General features: G+C 43.8%; 1 protein-coding gene across 1 annotated transcript in view; it reads left to right on the top strand.

Annotated features, from left to right (window-relative positions):
* The first annotated feature begins 20,245 nt into the window (after positions 1–20,245).
* Positions 20,246–22,321, top strand: part of ERICH6 (glutamate rich 6) — a 231,006-nt gene continuing 228,930 nt past the window's right edge. The window contains exon 1 of the mRNA XM_082251532.1: positions 20,246–20,286. Within this exon, the coding sequence (XP_082107658.1) occupies positions 20,256–20,286 (31 nt within the window). The 5' untranslated portion in view covers positions 20,246–20,255. The remainder of the gene's footprint in view (positions 20,287–22,321) is intronic.

The raw sequence follows: 22,321 nt of genomic DNA, 5'->3' as shown, positions 1-22,321 counted from the left end.
AACAGCCGAGCGGCATCTCAGCCGCTTCGGTTGTCATTACAAGACAGCCAACCATTGGCTATGGACACCGGTACCGGGGTAATGCCTCTAGCTGCAGGCATCACACCGGTACATGCACTTTCCCAAAATATCGGCAATATTGGTAAATCAAAAGGCCGATTCCGCTATATATCGGGGAAAGTGCATATCGGCCCTCGATAATCGGTCAATTTCTAGTATACTGTTTAACAGTATACTTCTGATATGGTATACAGACTGAGACTCCAGCATGCAAAGGGGAGCAGCCAGAAAATCTGTCAGGTCTTTCATTAGGTCCTTTGCTCCCCTAAGGCACTTTGGACCTTCCCTCTGCAATCATAATATCTCCCCCTCACAATAACCTACTCCAGTAGCCTCCTGGTATATCGGCTCCAGGAGGCATCAGCTTACAGAAAGCTGCTGAAGGAGGATAGCCCAGGTAGTGCTTCAGGGGGGGCTAACGGTATGAACCTAGAAGAGAAAAGCAGCCCCTTATGATGTCAAAGAAAGATGGCGGCAGGCGATCTGTGGTTCTCAGCTGAATTCATTAGGTGGGTGAGTATGCTGTTTAAGCTCAGCCCAGGAGAGGGGGGATAAAAACAAATGTAAGCACAGGGGATTAAAGTTCCTCTTGAAAGATTTAAAAGTTTTCTAAAAGGTGAGGATAGCATTGCTGATCGCCTCTAATATGCTAACTGCCTGTTTGTTATGGTGACACTCTGGCTTCAGAATGACTCACTGATCAGGAACAAAGACATATCAGGAGAGTTAATGTGGTTGTAAACCCTTCCATATATCCAGTGAAGGAACTATCCTCCGCTGATACAGAGATGAAACAAATCATCCTACATACACTGTACCTATCTGCAGTGCTGAATTTTATAAGCTTTTCTGAGAGTTCAGAAAAAAAAAAGGGGACGGAGAGCTGAAATTACTCTACAGAACTCTGTGAGGAGTGATCTGAGAGCTGATTGGAGGGAAGCGCCACCCCCCCCCCCCCCCCTCCACACTGCACACAGGAACAGAGCTAAGACTGTCAATCTGCCAGAGCTTCCTCCCCTGTCACCTTTTACTCTTAGGCCTGATTTACACTAATGCTGTACAGATCACATGCAATGTCTGTGTTATGGGATTTCAGCCATGAAAACTGTATGGCTGAATTTGCTTCACATTCAGACCCAACTCATGCAGGACCCTTTTTTTTTCCACACCAGAATCGGATCTCATGGGTGTTCACACCCATGCAATCCGATTCTGCAAAGCATGCTGCATTTTGCAAACGAATTGTGGGGTGCAATTACATACACTCCGTAATCAGTTCACATGAAAAGGTTGCAATTTTAATGCGGTGCAGATTTGCAGCGAATTCGCACTGCATCTAGTGTGAACCAGCCCTTAGTGTCAAGAAAGTAATTCATGCTGATAGAGGTATGAAGCAGCAGGCAGAAATGAAGCTGAGAGGGGATTTACTAAAACCAGAGCACTCAGATACTGGTAGCCAATCTGCTTATGACTTGAGCTTGTTCAATTAAGCTTTGATAATATAACCTGGAAGCTGATTGGTTTCCATGTAGAACTGCACCAGATTTTGCACATGAAAGTTTTAGTAAATCCCCCCCCTTAGTGCTTTTAATTGAGACAAGTACACATTATAGATGGATATTATTATGCAGGATTTATATAGCGCAGACAGTTTATGCAGCACTTTACAACTTAAAGGTTAGACAGTACTGTAATGATGTCCTGTACTGGAAACACGAAAAGATGTAGCCAGCTGCCATGTTGTTCAGTCATTATAGGTCAGCCATGACAGTCTGGCAGAACAATTACACATTGAGCAGTGATTACCCCCCCCCCTCCCTTCTCCTTTAATCCATGGAATGCTTAGGTTTTACACCTCAAAAGAGCCGTTATCTCAACTCAGGAACATCAAAAACCAGCACTTAGGCCTGTGCAGAGCTGTAAACCGCTAATTGAGTTCTGGCAAGATGTCTGTTTCTTCTGTCCAGGCCTATCGGAAAACTTTGACCAAATGCATTAAGGATAACCAGAACTAATAGGGATCGTAAAAAGCATTCATAGAGTCCTGCCCAATTCAAAACTTAACATATACACACACGATTCATAAACTTAGACAGGAACATGCCACATTAATAATAGGTCTATATTTGGAGAAGAAATGTCATACTGAACTAATTACAGTCATACATGACCAAACTAGCACATATAGAAGAGAAGATAACTGTCAGATATTCCCTGGGTGACAGGTTGTTCTGAGCTATCCTATCTTTGGTGTCCCTGGATACGAGATTCAATGCTGGCCATGATCTATCAGTTTCGGGAATGTAAACGGTACATATTGAAAGATATGAATAGTGGTATAAAACTGTCTGTAGAGGAGGGACCTGATATTGTCATAAACGTAGGACAGCCCATGGCCTCTGTTTTATGTGTTAGGGGCATCTGTCAACACCCCTTTGATCCCAGAGAAAAAGAGATCCCTAACCAGTTGAGAGTTCTCATGGTACCACCAAAGCAGGAACATCTGTCAAGTTTGAGAACCGCTAACATCTGGCTCATCAACTGAACTCTGATAACACCCAGGACATTGACTGCAAGAATTCTTCCTCCTCAATTCTACCGTATTTTTCTATTGCTAAATTATGTCTCTATTTCTTTGAAACACATTTTTTTTTTGCATGTAAATGTTATTTGCACCAGCTTTGACCTTTTCATTATTAAGACCTTATTTTGAAAAGTATTAACCTTGTCCCTAAGCTCTTAATGCAAGCTAACAAAGAACCTGTCTGTTGAAGATTGCTACTAAATAGAATACATCCTATGAACATACCTGTCTGTGGTGATAGTGTGAGTTACAAACGATTATTCTAAAATCATAAATTATATTGCTAAAATTACGAGCTTCCTCCCGCTCGGACAAAACTGAGGTGGTGGCAGTGAAAGGGCTAATTGCTTAATTAGCCCAGTGACAATCGCTCTCAGCCTGCTGGCACCTAGATTGTGGTCCCGCAAGCTGGAAAATCTTTGGTCAGGGTGCAGCTGAGAGTGGCATTGTTACGTAAGTAGAAATTATGTAACTGCGCTTAGACCTAAAAAAGAGCAGCAGCTTTACAGTGAGACAACACCAAGCACAAATATAGATAGAAAAAAGCTGTGCTAATGAGAACCAATAGTAAGTAATTGATAATGTGCAATACACCAATCTCAATAATGTTATTGTGAATAACAAAAATAGCATAAAAACACCTGAAATGCCAATAGTGCATCAAATGATATGTGAAAAACACAGAAACTGCTTGTTGAATTACATGGACACTACTTGTGACCACTAGAAATCACAAAAGCATAAATATGAATAAATAAATATGAAAAATAGTCCATAAGTGAATATGACATGTAATAAAGTCCCAAAGATGAAAAATACAAAATAAGGAAGTAAGTGAAGTGAATGAAGGTAAGAAGCCAATAACTGTTGTCACCACGGTGCTCCAACAAAAGTGACATACATATCTCCTTACCAGATTCTGGTATATACACAGCCTTTATATGTGGTTCCTCACAGCGCCACTCTAAATAGGGAAATCCTTACTTCTGCAAGCCCCCATGAATAAGGCCAGAGAAGGATGGAACTGTTCCTGATAATATTCACAAGTGGGAACTCCGGTGGCACCATACAAGGAAAGAATGGGCTCAATAGTGTGATAACGTCAAACCATTTATTAAAAGAATAAAAATAACACTCACATGAATATGAAAAAATAACGCTCAAGATTCCAAAGAAGCCGGCTGGCTCTTGTGTAGCCCGTCCTCAGGGCAGCGCGGTGATGTCAGCACGCCGTACCCTACGCGCTCATCTGCAAAGAAGTCCATCAGAAGTCTTGGACACGGCGCGGTCACGATCGCCGCTCCGGGGGCGTGCGAGAGAGGCTGTTCTGGTGCGCCATCATATGACGGTGTCCCAGAACAATAGCTACACCGATCTGCAGTCATTTGACGGCGGACGGGTAGCAAGTGGTTAAGAGAGGTTTCTTTTAAAAAACATCTGTTGGTGCCAAAAGTAAACTGCTCTAAGACTAATCTGTAGAAGCTAAATACCTTACTACAATTTCTTAAAGGTAACTCCACTTCCGTAGAAAAAAAACATAGCAAAAAAAAAAAATTATAGTATAGCATATACAATTGTGACACAAGTCATATTGTAATTGAGTAACAAAAATACGGTGGTAATAATCAACGCAAACCTTAAATGAAATAACAATAGAATAGTGTACACAAAGCTGCAAACAATTAGTGTCAAACACAAAACACCTGTGGCAAAATTAATAGACTAGATATTTCTTTATTTTCACACCGGATTCCTCATGTATCTGGAGAGTGTGTGGAGGCGGTGATAGGAAGGAACACCAGGCAGTTGTGATTATCACAAAAGCGTGTCTGACTCTCAGGAGTCGGATTTTAAGGTGAGCTGCTAATTTTACACCAGGCACTAGGAGCACGTGGAGTGAAGCATGCAGCACTTTTGATCACGCTCACAGATGAAGATTTTGTTTATCATCAAGTCACTTTATATATTCACTGTGAATTGGGACTTTTATTATTATTAATATCACTTGATGTCACAAATTATTCATTGGTTTTCATATGATTGATGTTTATCTGATTTATTGATAGATATATGCCCTTGGCGCAGCAATATTTTTTATTAATATTGTAATTGAGTGTTGTTAAAAGATGACCTTTTCTTTTTAATCTCTGTAATTTTCTGTAAAATTTAATGCAATATGGCAAGCTGGAGATGTTCTGTACACAGAATGTGTACAGAACGCCCACCATAAGTGATAGGCCGCAGGCCTGTATTTGTGGGAGGAACTAGCGTGCCTTTAAGAAGCTGCTTCTCCCCTCCCCACCTGCCGCGTCACACGCTGTCACCCCGGACAGCCGAACTTCCGGTCCTCCAGGCACCGCACCGCAGCGATGAGCAGCAGCTGCCGACCCCGCCGCCACCGCCGCCGTTTCCCTCCGGCCTGCCTCCAGCCTGCTTTCAGCCTCCTGCACGGACATCATCCGCTTGTGCGGCCGTCCATCCATCCGGCCTGCTATATTATCGATTACTACCGCACGCGCTACTGCCTTACACTTACGGACGCGCTGCCAATACCATTACCTTCCGTGTACTATTGCCATACATGCCGTCACGCATGTCACTTATGTGGATGCTACTATACGGCCACGCTACATCACTGCTGATACTATTACTACCATATTTATTGCCATACACTACTGTATTTTCATCACTACTGATGCTGTTACTACTGCCTGTGCTACGGCCATATACACTGCTACACTACATGACTACTAGATACTATCGCTACCATGTGTATTACCGCTATTTATACTACTACACTACTTATGCTACTACGTTGTGTACTACTACTACTTCTTCGCTAGGTATGTTGCACTACCCCTTCATCAAGCCCCCGTATAGGGTTAGAGAACTGGCTATTTAGGGCTAGGCGCTGGCCTTAGTCTCTCTGAGACTCACATCCACCCATCTCTTGGGGTCATAGTTGGGGTCATAGTTAGGGCCTCACCTGTCACGGCCACACATTTTAATCTTTTACCGTCACCGAGAGGCCAACCCCCCGCCATCACGCCAGTGGCTCGTGCCCCACGCCCAAATCATAGATAGAACCTCTCACCTGCCGCTCGGCAACTAGCAGGGCCTCACCTGTCACGGGGTAGTCAGCTTTTCGCCTCGGCACTAGTTAGCCAGCAAGTTCTGTTTTAGCTCTACGGTGTTGTTTAACCAAGTTTTCCTTTGTGTGTTATCTTCTCTTTTTCAGCGTGTCTCAAGCAGCCAACATAGGTGAAGGGTCGAAAGAAAGGGGTGCGCTGATTGAGTGAAAGGCTGCAACCAGATGATGTGTAGTGTAAATGTTTAAAGGTGATGGTGCGCTTTTCTAAAATGGTGAAAAAATAATATATTAAATAATATATAAAAAATAAAGGATGAAAACCCAAATATCACAGTGATGGGTGAATGAAGTGTTGAATCAATAAATAAGGTCTTAAAAAACATTCAATGTGACTCCAACAAATAAACCACTAAAATGAAAGTCCATTAAATAATGTGGTCCAAAGTAGTGGGAAATGGTGAAAAAAATCCAAATAAAAATCAAGGTGATGATAAGGTGTTCCCTCCACCTGGTGAAATGCCTCCTTACCCGGCGGAAAGAAGGTAAGTGCCTGATAATGATAATTCACATGTAGGTAAAGCCAGTGTCCTAATTCCACCTGCACACGTGCACAATCACCCGGGTGATAAGTATATACAAGCCTCTTACCCGATGTAAGAGACAATCAAGCCTCTACATATCATGGACATGAGGATGCTTCCTTAACACAATGGATGGATAGGATCGTTCCCACTTTCTTCCCTCTGTACAAGCCAACGTATGTCTCCTATTCCTTAAGGTGAGTAGAGTATACTCCCCACGATGTTCCAATGGACATGAAAGAACAGATGGGACTGATAGTGCATTACCTTAATAAACAATTTATTGGTATAGAGACTTGCACTTACAGTTAAGTTGAACGGTTCGAGCAGATTATCATATAGTTACAGGCTGAGGATCTCTAGGTGCATCGGGTCCGGCTGCAGCACGGACCGCCGATGACGCAATGACGGCACACCTCCCAGGAGGGAGGCGTGCCGTCATTGCATCATCGGCGGTCCGTGCTGCAGCCGGACCCCATGCACCTAGAGATCCTCAGCCTGTAACTATATGATAATCTGCTCGAACCGTTCAACTTAACTGTAAGTGCAAGTCTCTATACCAATAAATTGTTTATTAAGGTAATGCACTATCAGTCCCATCTGTTCTTTCATGTGCATTGGAACATCGTGGGGAGTATACTCTACTCACCTTAAGGAATAGGAGACATACGTTGGCTTGTACAGAGGGAAGAAAGTGGGAACGATCCTATCCATCCATTGTGTTAAGGAAGCATCCTCATGTCCATGATATTTAGAGGCTTGATTGTCTCTTACATCTGGTAAGAGGCTTGTATATACTTATCACCCGGGTGATTGTGCACGTGTGCAGGTGGAATTAGGACACTGGCTTTACCTACATGTGAATTATCATTATCAGGCACTTACCTTCTTTCCGCCGGGTAAGGAGGCATTTCACCAGGTGGAGGGAACACCTTATCATCACCTTGATTTTTATTTGGATTTTTTTCACCATTTCCCACTACTTTGGACCACATTATTTAATGGACTTTCATTTTAGTGGTTTATTTGTTGGAGTCACATTGAATGTTTTTTAAGACCTTATTTATTGATTCAACACTTCATTCACCCATCACTGTGATATTTGGGTTTTCATCCTTTATTTTTTATATATTATTTAATATATTATTTTTTCACCATTTTAGAAAAGTGCACCATCACCTTTAAACATAGGTGAAGGGTCGTCTCCCCCAAGCACACCCGCTAGGCCTACCACCCCTGTTAGAACTGGTACCCCCAGGGAATACCGAGAACCTTCCAGGCCAGGCCCTTTAAGACCCTGGACCATCCCCGGGATTTTGTCTGTTTTGCACCACAGGGGCACCCCTTTTTCAGCTACAGCAAGAAGGCTGAATTCTACGTACGGCTCTCAGCACATCCTGGGGATCCTGGACTGGGTACCAGCTCTCGGGGGGGGGGGGGCTAGGACGGACATACAAGGGACGCTAGACACCATCTTGTGATCACTACAGTCAAACAGTGACAGACTGTCCAACTGGAAACGCTGGCCATCCCACGTCCCACCTCCCTCTAGGCTGTTACGGGCTCTCGCTCCTAACAGCTGACAGGGTAGGCCCCCAGCCTCGCCATTTTCTCCCCTTCTGCTTCCCCAGTCTTTACCCCAGCACACATGGTCCCCCTAGCCCTCCGCAAGGACATCTTAGATGGAAAGGACATGGTTGTCTCCCAAGACGTTGTAGGAAACTGGGTGTACAATTACGGGGATTTGGCCATCGTATTGAAGGCCAGAGACCCAAGACTCAACAAAGCTTACCATACCAGATTTTGTCCTAGCCTTCGGCATCTACAGGGACATTGGGGGCTCTGTGCGTCTGCTATGCCGGGAGGTATTAGATTTATACCTTCATGAAGTGGTTGATTTAGGCCACAAGTACGGGGGTTTTTTCTTGTTCTACGACTTCCACAAGTCTGTATCAGCAAAACAGTTGCAGCCTTGGCCCAGTCTAACATCCGTTCTCACTGGAGCCTCTTGGGCTCGGAACTCTTTTTCAGATATTTTGCAGGCTTAGTGCCCAGTCTGCTCTTTCACCTCTCATACTGCCGACCTGTGCCCCTCAGAGGCCGATCCCTTCTTTCCTGGTTTCTCGTGGGGAGCTAGTAAGCTTGATCAACGTGGCCTAAGGGACAAGCTTGGTCGTCCCGTCGTTATTTGGCTCCTTTATGCAATAACCTTAATGGAGGTGCCTGTAATTTTAGCGCCTGCAGTCTACTGCACGTCTGTTCCCAGGGCCGGCGCCAAGCATAAGGCAGCCAAGGCGGCTGCCTGAGGGCGCCAGAAGAGGGGGGGCGCCAAAGCAAGGGACTCCGTAAAAGTTGCGAGGAGCCACTGGCTGGCCCTGCTCGCACTGTACCAGCCCGGCAGCTTAGTACACTGAGTCTGACAATAGGAGGCTGCGCCGCACAGCCCCTCCCCCGGCCGCTGATTAATTCACAGTGACCTGGCTGTTCCATTCGCAGGCAGCATCCATCCCCTACAGCACCGTGGCCCTACCCTGCCGACTGCGTCTGAACGAGAACGAGTCTTCCTCCACAGCTCCACTCCTCCTCCTCTCCTCTGCCAGCTAGCCCAGCTGCAGCATGCAGCTGTCCCTCATCGGATGTTCACCATATCTTCTCCAGAGCCCGAGGCAGCCAGAGTTGGTGGGCTGGGTCGGGGTGTGTAGCTGCCTTTCTCTTCACTCCTCCTACAGAGACTCCTATCTACCCTCAGGCTGATCTCGCTGCTAAAGGAGAAAGAGGAGGAGACAACACAGCAGCCCGGGAATCTTCATCACCTGCTACTGCTGTAAGTGACTGAGCAGTGCACACACTGTCACTACATACAGCCCTAACCTGCCACACTATACCACCCTAACCTGCCACACTATACCACCCTAACCTGGCACTATACCACCCTACCCTGGCTCTATACCACCCTACCCTGGCACTATACCACCCTAACCTGGCTCTATACCACCCTAACCTGCCAAACTATAACACCCTAACCTGCCACACTATTCCACCCTAACCTGCCACACTATACCACCCTAACCTGCCACACTATACCACCCTAACCTGCCGTCTATACCACCCTAACCTGCCACTTATCACCCTAACCTGCTACACTATACCACCCTAACCTGCCACTTATCACCCTAACCTGGCTCTATACCACCCTAACCTGGCACTATACCACCCTACCCTGGCACGATACCACCCTAACCTGGCTCTATACCACCCTAACCTGGCACTATACCACCCTACCCTGGCACAATATCACCATAACCTGGCACGATACCACCCTACCCTGGCTCTATACCACCCTACCCTGGCACTATACCACCCTAACCTGGCTCTATACCACCCTATCCTGGCACTACACCACCCTAACCTGGCTCTATACCACCATAACCTGGCACTATACTACCCTACCCTGGCTCTATACCACCCTAACCTGGCTCTATACCACCCTACCCTGGCACGATACCACCCTAACCTGGCTCTATACCACCCTACCCTGGCACTATACCACCCTAACCTGCTTCTATACCCCCTAACCTGGCACTATATCAACCTAACCTGGCTCTATACTACCGTAACCTGGCTCTATACCACCCTAACCTGGCACTATATCAACCTAACCTGGCACTATACCACCCTAACCTGGCTCTATACCACCCTAACCTGGCATTATACCACCCTAACCTGGCTCTATACCACCCTACCCTGGCACTATACCACCCTAACCTGGCTCTATACTACCCTAACCTGGCTCTATACCACCCTAACCTGGCTCTATATCATCCTAACCTGACTCTATACCACCCTAACCACCCTATCTCTGACCACCCCGTGTGCCATGTATGCAATCTCTGACCACCCCGTGTGCCATGTATGCAATCTCTGACCACCCTGTGTGCCATGTATGCAATCTCTGACCGTCCCATGTGCCATATATGCAATCTCTGACCATCCCGCGTGCCATGTAAGCAATCTCTGACCACCCCATGTGCCATGTATGCAATCTCTGAACACCCCATGTGCCATGTATGCAAACTCTGACCACCCCATGTGCCATGTATGCAAACTCTGACCACCCCATGTGCCATGTATGCAATCTCTGACCACCCCATGTGCCATGTATGCAATCTCTGATCAACCCTTGTGCCATGTATGCAGTCTCTGATGATCTCTTGTGCCATGTATACACCCTCTGACAATCTCTTGTGCCATATATGCAGTCTCTGACCATCATTTGTGACATGTATATAGTCTCTGATCATCCCTTGTGCCATATCTGCTGTCTATGATCATTCCTTGTGCCATGTATACAGTCTCTGACCGTCTCTTGTGCCATGTATGCAGTCTATGATCATTCCTTGTGCCATGTATGCAGTCTATGATCATTCCTTGTGCCATGTATGCAGTCTCTGAGCATCTCTTGTGCCATGTATACAGTCTCTGAACATTCCCTTGGGCCATGTATGCAGTCTCTTTCCATCCCTTGTGCCATGTATGCAGTCTCTGACAATATCTTGTGTCATGTATGCAGTCTCTGATCATTCCTTGTGCCATGTATGCAGTCTCTGATCGTCTTTTGTGCTATGTATACAGTCTCTGACTATCCCTTGTGCCATTTATACAGACTCTGATCATCCCTTGTGCCATGTATGCAGTCTCTGACAATCACTTATGCGATGTATACAGTCTCTGATTGTCTCTTGTGCCATGTATACAGTCTCTGACTGTCTCTTGTGCCATGCATGCAGTCTCTGAGTGTCTCTTGTAAAATTTCTGCAGTCTCTGACCGTCTCTTGTGCCATGCATGCGGAACCACTATAGCTTAATGGAGCACAAATAAAGTGTATGCCATATGGGAGGGGGTGAAGCGGGAGGAAGAATGGGGGGGGGGCACCAAATTGCACCTTCGCCTGTGTAGTCAAAAATCCTTGCACCGGCCCTGTCTGTTCCATATGCTTTCGGGCCCATGCCAAATCCATGTGCGCTTCTAAGCCTCCTGGCGCACAAACCCTATTGGGATAGCCACTAGAGTTTATTCCAAAAAAAAAAACATCTGGTCATTAATCTGCTCCTCATTCGTCCACTAACCCGAGCCTGAATTGCCCTCATTCCATCTACCAAATTCTCGCTTTACTATATCACCGTGGATAATGCCATTCAAGCAATCTTGAAGGCAGGTAGGACCGCATGGCTCAGTTAGTCCGATAACTCCAACGCCTTCAAATTATAGATAGATAGATAGATAGATAGATAGATAGATAGATAGATAGATAGATAGATAGATAGATAGATAGATAGATAGATAGATAGATAGATAGATAGATAGATAGATAGATAGAGTGCCTTGCGAAAGTATTCAGCCCCCTTGAACTTTCGACTTTGCTTTAAACATCCCAAGGAGCACTGTGCAAGCAATAATATTGAAATGGAAGGAGTATCAGACCACTGCAAATCTACGAAAACCTGGTCGTCCCTCTAAACTTTCAGCTCATACAAGGAGAAGACTGATCAGAGATGCAGCCAAGAGGCCCATGATCACTCTGGATGAACTGCAGAGATCTACAGCTGAGGTGGGAGACTCAGTGGCGTCACTAGGGTTGGTGTCACCCGGTGTGGAAAAAACATGGTGTCACCCCCCCTTCACCAACTATAGTCCCCCCTCAGAACAGACCCCCCCCCCACTAAGTACAGAACCCCTCCCACAGTATAGAACCCCCTCCATCAGTATAGACCCCCCTCAGTACAGACCCCATTCTATCAGTGCAGACCCCCCCCCCCTCAGTATAGTACCACCCTTCCATCAGTATAGACCCCCCCTTCCATCAATAAACACTCTCCTCCATCAGTACAGATCCCCCCCTCCCTCAGTACAGACCCCTCTCCATCAGTATAGACCCCGCCCTCAGTATAGACCCCCCTTCCATCAGTATAGACCCCTCTCCATCAGTACAGACCCCCCTCCCCTCAGTGCAGACTCCCTTTCATCAGTATAGAGCCCTCTCCATCAGTACAGTCTGACCCCCTCCCCTCAGTGCAGACCCCCTTTCATAAGGAATAGACCCCCCCTCCAGTGCAGACCCACCTCTCCACTTGTGCTAGTAGGGAGATGAGGGTCTGGATATGTGCTTGGGGAGGGGGGCGCTATGGGAGGGGGGAGGGCTTGTGCCCTTTTGGAGGGTTGGATTTCAAATCCAACCCCCATTTCTAGTATAGGACTTTCCTCTCACCTCCCATAGTGCCCCCCAGTATATGTCATCTTAAACCTCCCCAATCCCTCCCCCTCCTTTTTTCTTTTTAACTTGCCCCCCTTCCTGGTCAGTCTCCCTGCTCTGTCCATCTACATTACAATTTACATACCTCAGATTATTGCGGAACATGCACAGCGGTGTCCCTCCTCCTGTGTAGATGTAAACCGCTAGGAGGGGGAGGCGGCTTCAGTCCGCCCTGCTGTGTGAGTCAGAGACAACCCGTTGGTTTCCCCGAGATTTCCAGTTTCCCCAGGCACTCGGCTCTGATCGGATCTCCGCCTCACGCCTCCCCAGCACACATGGATTCCGCCCCTACAGCTTCCTCCAGCCTTCCACACTGCAGCTCCGCCTCCCCAGAGTGGCAAGAAGAAAGCCATTTCTTAAAGATATCCATAAAAAGTGTAGTTTAAAGTTTGTCACAAGCCACCTGGGAGACACACCAAACATGTGGAAGAAGGTGCTCTGGTCAGATGAAACCAAAATCGAACTTTTTGGCAACAATGCAAAACGTTATGTTTGGCGTAAAAGCAACACAGTTCATCACCCTGAACATACCATCCCCGCTGTCAAACATGGTGGTGGCAGCATCATGGTTTGGGCCTGCTTTTCTTCAGCAGGGACAGGGAAGATGGTTAAAATTGATGGGAAGATGGATGGAGCCAAATACAGGACCATTCTGGAAGAAAACCTGATGGAGTCTGCAAAAGACCTGAGACTGGGATGGAGATTTGTCTTCCAACAAGACAATAATCCAAAACATAAAGCAAAATCTACAATGGAATGGTTCACAAATAAACATATCCAGGTGTTAGAATGGCCAAGTCAAAGTCTAGACCTGAATCCAATCAAGAATCTGTGGAAAGAACTGAAAACTTCTGTTCACAAACGCTCTCCATCCAACCTCACTGAGCTCAAGCTGTTTTGCAAGGAGGAATGGGCAAAAATGTCAGTCTCTCGATGTGCAAAACTGATAGAGACATACCCCAAGCGACTTACAGCTGTAATCGCAGCAAAAGGTGGCACTATAAAGTATTAATTTAAGGGGGCTGAATAATTTTGCACGCCCAATTTTTCAGTTTTTTATTTAACAAAGTTTGAAATATCCAATAAATTTCGTTCCACTTCATGATTGTGTCCCACTTGTTGTTAATTCTTCACAAAAAATTACAGTTTTATATCTTTATGTTTGAAGCCTGAAATGAGGCAAAAGGTCGCAAAGTTCAAGGGGGCCGAATACTTTCGCAAAGCACTGTAGATAGACAGACAGACAGATACTCTCTGCAATCCATGCCCACTGACCAGACTAGTGTCCACCTATTGCTTTGTGATGTTATGAAAGCAGTGCTTGAAGTCTTAAGGAGCCTGTGGGAACCCCTTTGATGGACTCTACTGACAACCAATGGCAGCATCCATATCATCAGGGACCAGCATGACCACCAGAAGAAATACCTTCCCACACTACTGACCAAAATAAAGAAGACTTTGGACCCAGCATATGACTGTGATTTTAGATAAATTAAATCTAGTGATTGGCTAAAGGGGTGTGGGTTAAAAAAGGGTAGTGGGCTTTTTTCCCCCCAGACACCAGCTTTTAATTGTATAAAGTGATCTCACCAGCCTGGCTCTGGTATGTCTTACCCTAATTACCACAATTCTTCTCTGCATAGCTCACGAACGACTGAGCAACATCAGAAATCCTTTGGCAGATAAAACAGCTCCAGAAACTCCCAAAACCTAGTATGGCTAATTTAAAATATAAAGCTTAACTTCAGTACACAATTGTTTGGAAAGAAGCACTCTTATAAAATTCATAAACCTGATGGTATGTGATTTTAAGAACCCTAATAAATGTTATTTTTTATACACTTCTCAAAAAAATTAAAGGAACACTTTTTAATCAGAGTATGGCATCAAGTCAATAAAACTCCTGGGATAGTGATCTGATCAGTTAAGTAGCAGAGGGGGTTGTTGATAGGTTTCAGCTGCTTTGCTGTTAATGAAATTAACAACAGGGGCACTAGATGGGCAACAATGAGACAACCTCCAAAACAGAATGATTTTACAGGTGGAGGCCACTGAAATATTTTCCTCTACTCATTTTTTCTGACTGTTTTTCACTAGTTTTGCATTTGGCTAGGGTCAGTGTCACTACTGGTAGCATGAGACGATACCTGGACCTTATAGAGGTTGCATTCCAACTCCTCCCGGATGGCACATCAATACGAGCCATTGCCAGAAGGTTTGCTGTGTCTCCCACCACAGTCTCAAGAACATGGAAGAGATTCCAGGAGACAGGCAGTTACTCTGAGAGCTGGACAGGGCCAAAGAAGGTCCTTAACCCATCAGCAGGACCGGTATCTGCTCCTTTGTGCAAGGAGGAACAGGATGAGTATTGCCAGAGCCCTACAAAATGAACTTTAGCAGGCCACTGGTTTGAATGTCTCTAACCAAACAACCAGAAACAGACTTCATGAGGGTGGTCTGAGCTTGATTGGCATTTGCTATTGAAAACCAGAATTGTCAGGTTGGCCACTGGTGCCCTGTGTTTTTCACAGATAACAGCAGGTTCACCCTGAGCACATGTGACAGACGTGAAAGGATCTGAAGAAGCTGTGGAGAATGTTATGTTGCCTGCAACATTGTTCAGCATGACCGATTTGGTGGTGAGTCAGTGATGGTCTGGGGAGGCATATCCATTGAGGGAAGCACAGACTTCTAAAGGCTAGACAATGGCACCCTGACTTCCATTAGGTATTAGGGTCAAATATTTGGACCCATTGTCAGACCTACGCTGGTGCAGTGGGTCCTGGGTTCCTCCTGGTGCACGACAATGCCCGGCTTAATGTGGCGAGAGTATACAGCCAGTTCCTGGAAGATAAAGGAGTTCATACCATTGAATGGCCCCCACGCTCGCCTGACCTAAATCCAATAGAACTCCTCTGGGACATTCTGTTTTGATCCATCTGGCCTCAGTCTGTTCAGGAGCTCAGTGATGCCCTGGTCCAGATCTGGGAGGAATACCCCAGGACAGCATCCGTCATCTCAGTAGGAGCATGCCCAATCTTGTCTGGCATGCATAAAGGAACATGGGGGCCATACAAAGTACTGAATAACATTTTGAGTTGCTGCAATGATATTTCAGCAAAATGGACTAGCCTGCTGCATAATTTTTTCACTTTGATTTTCGGGGTGTCTTTGAATTTAGCCCTCTATAGGTTAATAATTTTCATTTCCATCAAACAATATGGCATTCTTTCCTTCCTAACACAATACCCAGTCCATATCAGTATAGATATCCAGAATGATATTTTTCCCTATTAAGATCTGATGTGTTTTCAAAGTGTTCCTTTAATTTTTTTGAGCAGTGTATAAAGCAGAACTGCAGCCAAAAATAAGGTAAAAATGAATAGCCTGTTAAAGGCAAAACCACTTGATCTCCAGAAGATTTAGCCCCCTTCATGGCCATTTTTTGTGATATAGCACTGCTTTACATTAACTGACAGTTGCGCAGTCCTGCGACACTATACCCCAAAAAAAGTATGTATTTTTTTCCCCACAAATAGAGCTTTCTTTTGGTGGTATTTGATCACCTCTGCCTTTTTTATTTTTTGCGCTGTATACAAAGAACGACCGAAAATTTTGAAGAAAAAAACAATGTTTTTTACTTTCTGCTCTAAATCATATCCAATAAAAAATGTAAAAAATCACATTGCTTCATAAATTTAGGCCAATATGTATTCTGCTAAATATTTTTGGAAAAAAAAATCCCAATGGGCGTATATTGATTGGTTTCACGCAAAAGTTATAATGTCTACAAACTTTGGCATATAATATATTTATTTATATTTTATTTTTAATAGTAATGGCGGCGATCATCGGGTCCTCGATATTGTGGTGAACAAATTGGACACCTAACTGACCCTTTTGACACTTTTTGCGGACCAGTGACACTAATGCAGTGATCAGTGCTAAAAAAATATGCACTGTCACTGTACTAATGACATTGGCTGGGAAGGGGTTAACATCAGGGGCGAACAAAGGGTTAACTGTGTGCCTAGCTAATGTTTCAGTCTAGTGGGAGAGAAGCTTTTACTAGGGAAAGGCATAGATCCATGTTCAGGAACACAGGGTCCATGCCTTCTCTACTGATAGAACGGCAATCTGCCTTGTTTACAGAGGCACCCTGCCGTTCTGCCTGTGTAACGAACGATCAGCGGGTGCCGCTTAGTGTTCAAGATTTGTCTCAAACATGCAAATGTACCAATGGGTGGCTCTGTCAGCACTTTTCATAGCGGTGACTGATAACATGCATGACACTATAAAAGTGCCTCGTTAAAAATACAGAAGTGTTAATATAGTCTTAAGTCTCAGACTGGGGATGGGTTATAACTGTTCTCGGGTTTTTAGGCCTGGTTCACACCTCTGCATTTTTTAGTTCATTTTCAGTTTTGCAGAAATACACTACAGTCCATGTAACATGGTTTCCTATGGGTCACGCTCACATCTGTGTGTTTTCCAGCGGTGCAATTTTTTGGAAAAGGCGAGGGACTTTTGTGCCTGCAGCAGGTTGCATTTTTGGTTCCATAGACTTCAATGGAAACCCAGTGGCATTTTAATACATTTCTGCTGCATTTTTGATAATTTCTCCTGCAAGACAACAGACACCTCCCAAAAAACGCAAACCTGCATAGGTGTGAACCAGGCCCTATTGCTGTCTGTGTCTTGAGATCTTCCAAATTCCACAAAAAAATCCTGACCGGTTCTTAACCTTTCCGAGGTTAATTCTGATTAATGTGTGCCCCATGGATGAGATTTTTAAATACATTTAGCTAGTCAGGGAGTGTCACAGCTCTAATTCTGTGCAACCTCCCTCTCGTGCTGCAGTATGTGCTTGCACCACAGGTATAGATTTAAAGTGAGAGAGATGCTTAAACCTGTGGATACACGGGCTTACATTTTTGCACACTTAGGGTCAAGACTCTTCATCTATCTGGTAAGGAGATCACTCATCTGGTGGCTTATATTTCAAGTTGAAGAGTTTGGAAGAACTCCTGAGTTTTGGGACATTTATTTGACCATTGGACAGTCTATGTGGACATTTTTCACGATTTTATATGATTTGACATTTATGTGAATATTTGACAACATCACTCATTAGCGCGACTTACCTATTCCATACGTTTTTGATTGTTTGTCGCAATTTAAGTCGCTGCTGGAACACAATAGTTAGCGCAGTTATATTCCATACCTAAACTGCACATAGCCTGTGCAGAGAAAAGAGCTGTGGAAGCGATCCAGAAGGCTCACCCACTGCAAGAGGGGGCAGATATAAAACCACTCACTCTGCTCAAGGAGAGAGAGTAGCAGTAAATGGTCTTATAACAGAAAGCTCCTGTACAGAGGAAAAGTTTTACAGCATTTCAAACCGAAATACTTCACAGATCTGGAAGAAATGCACAAAGGGCAGAAAGATTTAAGTAAGAACAGCCATGCCTCTTGTACTTAGACGACATTTACCTATCCCGGAGTTCAGCTTTAAACAGTCTGCCTTTATCCTCTATTTGCATGTCAGATGGCTCTGGTACTTCACAGGTTTTATGTGTTTGTGCTGATTTAAATGTGCCTGTTTTCCATTATCCTTACTCTTATGTAACTGCAGTATTTGCTACTAATTTAGTGTGCTACTTGTTTTACTGACAATTCTCTTATACGGAAAGAAAAATAATACAAAGCCATACTGCAGTGATTAGAAAACATTTCTACTCAATATACTATGTACATAGGGGTACTCCCTATGTTCTTTTATTAACTAAAGTGCTGGCCTAAACCCACATGGCATTTCTCTTTCGTTTGCCATGTGGGTTTAGGCCAGCACTTCACTTTATTTGGTGCTCTTTATTTTTATTTATTATGCACCCCTGACGAAGCTCTTGATTTATGATTGAAACATGTTGGGTTTTGCTTTTAGGAGGATATTTTTAAATTGATTTTGGGGCACACATGGTTACTGGGGCTAGAGAATGGGACCTCGTGATACCAGATGTTGATGGTTTACAGATTAGTACCATAACAGAGATCAGATGGAGAGGTGGAGAACATGGAACCTTGTTGTTATTGTGGTCCATCCCTTACAGATACTGCCATTAGTAATTTAAAGGATATAGGGATGTGTAACGTCACCTGTACAGTATATATTCCTATAGAGAAGTGTAATGTCACCTGTACAGTATACATTCCCATAGAGAAGTGTAATGTCACCTGTACAGTATACATTCCCATACAGAAGTGCAATGTCACCTGTACAGTATACATTCCTATAGACAAATGTAATGTCACCTGTACAGTATACATTCCCATAGAAAAGTGTAATGTCACCTGTACAGTATACATTCCCATAGAAAAGTGTAATGTCACCTGTACAGTATACATTCCCATAGAGAAGTGTAATGTCACCTGTACAATATACATTCCCATAGAGAAGTTTAATGTCACCTGTACAGTATACATTCCCATACAGAAGTGTAATGTCACCTGTACAGTATACATTCCTATAGACAAATGTAATGTCACCTGTACAGTATACATTCCCATAGAAAAGTGTAATGTCACCTGTACAGTATACATTCCTATAGAGAAATGTAATGTCACCTGTACAGTATATATTCACATAGAGAAGTGTAATGTCACCTGTACAGTATACATTCCTATAGACAAATGTAATGTCACCTGTACAGTATACATTCCCATAGAAAAGTGTAATGTCACCTGTACAGTATACATTCCTATAGAGAAATGTAATGTCACCTGTACAGTATACATTCCTATAGAGCAGTGATGGTGAACCTTGGCACCCCAGATGTTTTGAAACTATGTTTCCCATGATGCTCATGCACTCTGCAGTGTAGTTTAGCATCATGGGACATGTAGTTCCAACACATCTGGGGTGCCAAGGTTTGCCATCACTGCTATAGAGAAATGTAATGTCACCTGTACAGTATACATTCCCATAGAGAAGTGTAATGTCACCTGTACAGTATACATTCCCATAGAGAAATGCAATGTCACCTGTACAGTATACATTCCTATAGAGAAATGTAATGTCACCTGTACAATATACATTCCCATAGAGAAGTGTAATGTCACCTGTACAGTATACATTCCTATAGAGAAATGTAATGTCACCTGTACAGTATACATTCCCATAGAGAAATGCAATGTCACCTGTACAGTATATATTCCTATAGAGAAATGTAATGTCACCTGTACAGTATACATTCCTATAGAGAAATGTAATGTCACCTGTACAGTATATATTCCCATAGAGAAGTGTAATGTCACCTGTACAGTATATATTCCCATAGAGAAGTGTAATGTCACCTGTACAGTATACATTCCCATAGAGAAATGTAATGTCACCTGTACAATATACATTCCCATAGAGAAGTGTAATGTCACCTGTACAGTGTACATTCCCATAGAGAAATGTAATGTCACCTGTTCAGTATACATTCCTATAGAGAAATGTATTGTCACCAGCAGACTCACACAGTCCTTTTGTTTCCCATGTCAGTGGGAGGACATACTCAGTGAGCACATACTCTGCTCCTCCCATATACAGTTGCTCGGGTAACCGCATGTAAACAAGGCACAGCATGGAGGGGACAGAGGAGGCTCGGGAGCTGGGTGAGTGAGAGAAGTCATTAGACTGATTTTCCCAGTGTTATATGTGAGCAATATGTTATCAGAGTAAAGACTGCCCAGAGCCATGGGGCTGATCCTGACTGCTATATGTGATGGGCTCCCAGGGAATACCCTTACCGTTCTTTATACAGTATATGGAGACATCAACGATATGAAATGACTGTTGTGTGAACATTCTTTTTGTTTTGCTGATTTGTTTCATTTTTCACGTGCATTCATTAAGGGTTCCATATGTTCATTTGCTCTTGCAGTGTGCATTAATGTGACCAGATTTTTAAAATGAAAACTATTTTTTATTGGCAAATGGTAAACTATTTTATAAGCATATTTTCCTTAAATGATCTATGCAGTGTATGTGGTATGTGTTTAAAGAATGATTGTACGGTATGATATATATGTTATTTCTCACATTTCATCCATGAGATAAAAAAAAGATACTTTTTAGAATTTTTTGGGATATGACTACCAAATGTTAAGATGATAAGATAGGGAAAAAACTTTTCAATGCATATTTTGCATTTATTTCTTACCAAAGAATTTTGGTTCAAGAATAACAATATAAATGAACAATCCAGAACAGTAAAAGATTGCATGGTAACATGTAGGATACCTGTGAACATAAATAATCAAAAATGAATATCTAACTGTTCTAAGAATACAAATGTTAAAGGAACAGTTAGGCACCGTAATGACTTCCTAAATGAAGTTGTTATGGTGTCAGGAGGTCCCTCAGCACTGTCTTACCCTATGGGATTAAACCATTCTCAAACAGTTTCACCCCAAAGTCTGTGTTCCAGCATCGATCTCCCAGCGGTGCCTCTGATTGGCTGAAAGCAGTCAGCTGACGCTCTCAGCCAGCCAGTGATTCCCATTCATAAAACTGTCTTTAAGAAGGTATGTTTCTTTTTTAAGACAGTTTTATGAATGGGAATCACTGAATGGCTTTTAGAGCGTCAGCTAACCGTTCTCAGCCAATCAGAAGGCGCCTCCGGCCGACCCTGCAGAAGCCTTCCAATTTAGAGAGATTTCTAAACCGGAAGAGTCAGGATGCTGGGAGATTGGTGCTGGAACACAGACTTTGGGGTTAAACTATTCGAGAATGGTGAGCCAGCGCCAGGGACATCCTGGCATCATCACAACTTCATTTAGATTAAGTTTTTTTGGTGCCTGGAGTGTTCCTTTAATCTTCCAAGCACATACTGTTTTTATGGGACCAGTTAAAGCTAAAAGCTGAAGATCAGTGTGGTTATATTGTGGTTTATTTACTAAAGGCAAATCCACTTTGCACTACATTTGCACTGCAAGTGCACTTGGAAGTACAGTCACTGTAGATCTGAGGGGGACACGTAAGGATAATAAAAACAGCATTTTCGCTTTGCACATGATTGAATCATAGAAATCATCATTTCAGATCTACAGCGACTGCACTTCCAAATGCACTTGTAGCGCACAGTGGATTTGCCATTAGTAAATAAACCCCAATGGTCATATGCATAAAGAGCAGTTATGGGGCAAAGTGTTTTGCGCCAGAAATTCTCCTGATACATAGCCCCGATTGGCCAAATTTATTAAACTAAAACTAGAGCAATGTAGAGGCAAACTTCTAAATTTAGGGCCATCACTTTAGAAACCAATGTAATATTTCTGCTAATTGCTCCAAACTCAGCATTTTGCCTCAGAACTGCTTCAGTTTTACAATGGTAAATATATCGCATATTGTTTAGGCACTTGTGTCATAAGCAACATTTAAAAGACATGTTGAATCCTTGGAAGATGGTAAAAAAATGAAAAAATGTGGCAATGATGGGCACTGATAGTTGGCAATGATGGGCACTGATAGGCGGCAATGATATGCGGCAATGTTGGGCACTGATAGGGGGCAATGATGGCCACTGATAGGCAGCAATAATGGGCAGTGATAGGCGGCATTGATATGTGGCAATGATCGGCATTGATAGATGGCAATGATGGGCAATGATAGGCGGCACTGATATGCGGCAATAATGGGCACTGATAT

This window comes from Pelophylax lessonae (genome assembly GCF_965119305.1).
Source record: "Pelophylax lessonae genome assembly, chromosome: 3".
NCBI lineage: Eukaryota > Metazoa > Chordata > Amphibia > Anura > Ranidae > Pelophylax > Pelophylax lessonae.
Note: the sequence above shows the minus strand (reverse complement) of the source record. Positions and strands in the feature narration are given on the sequence as shown.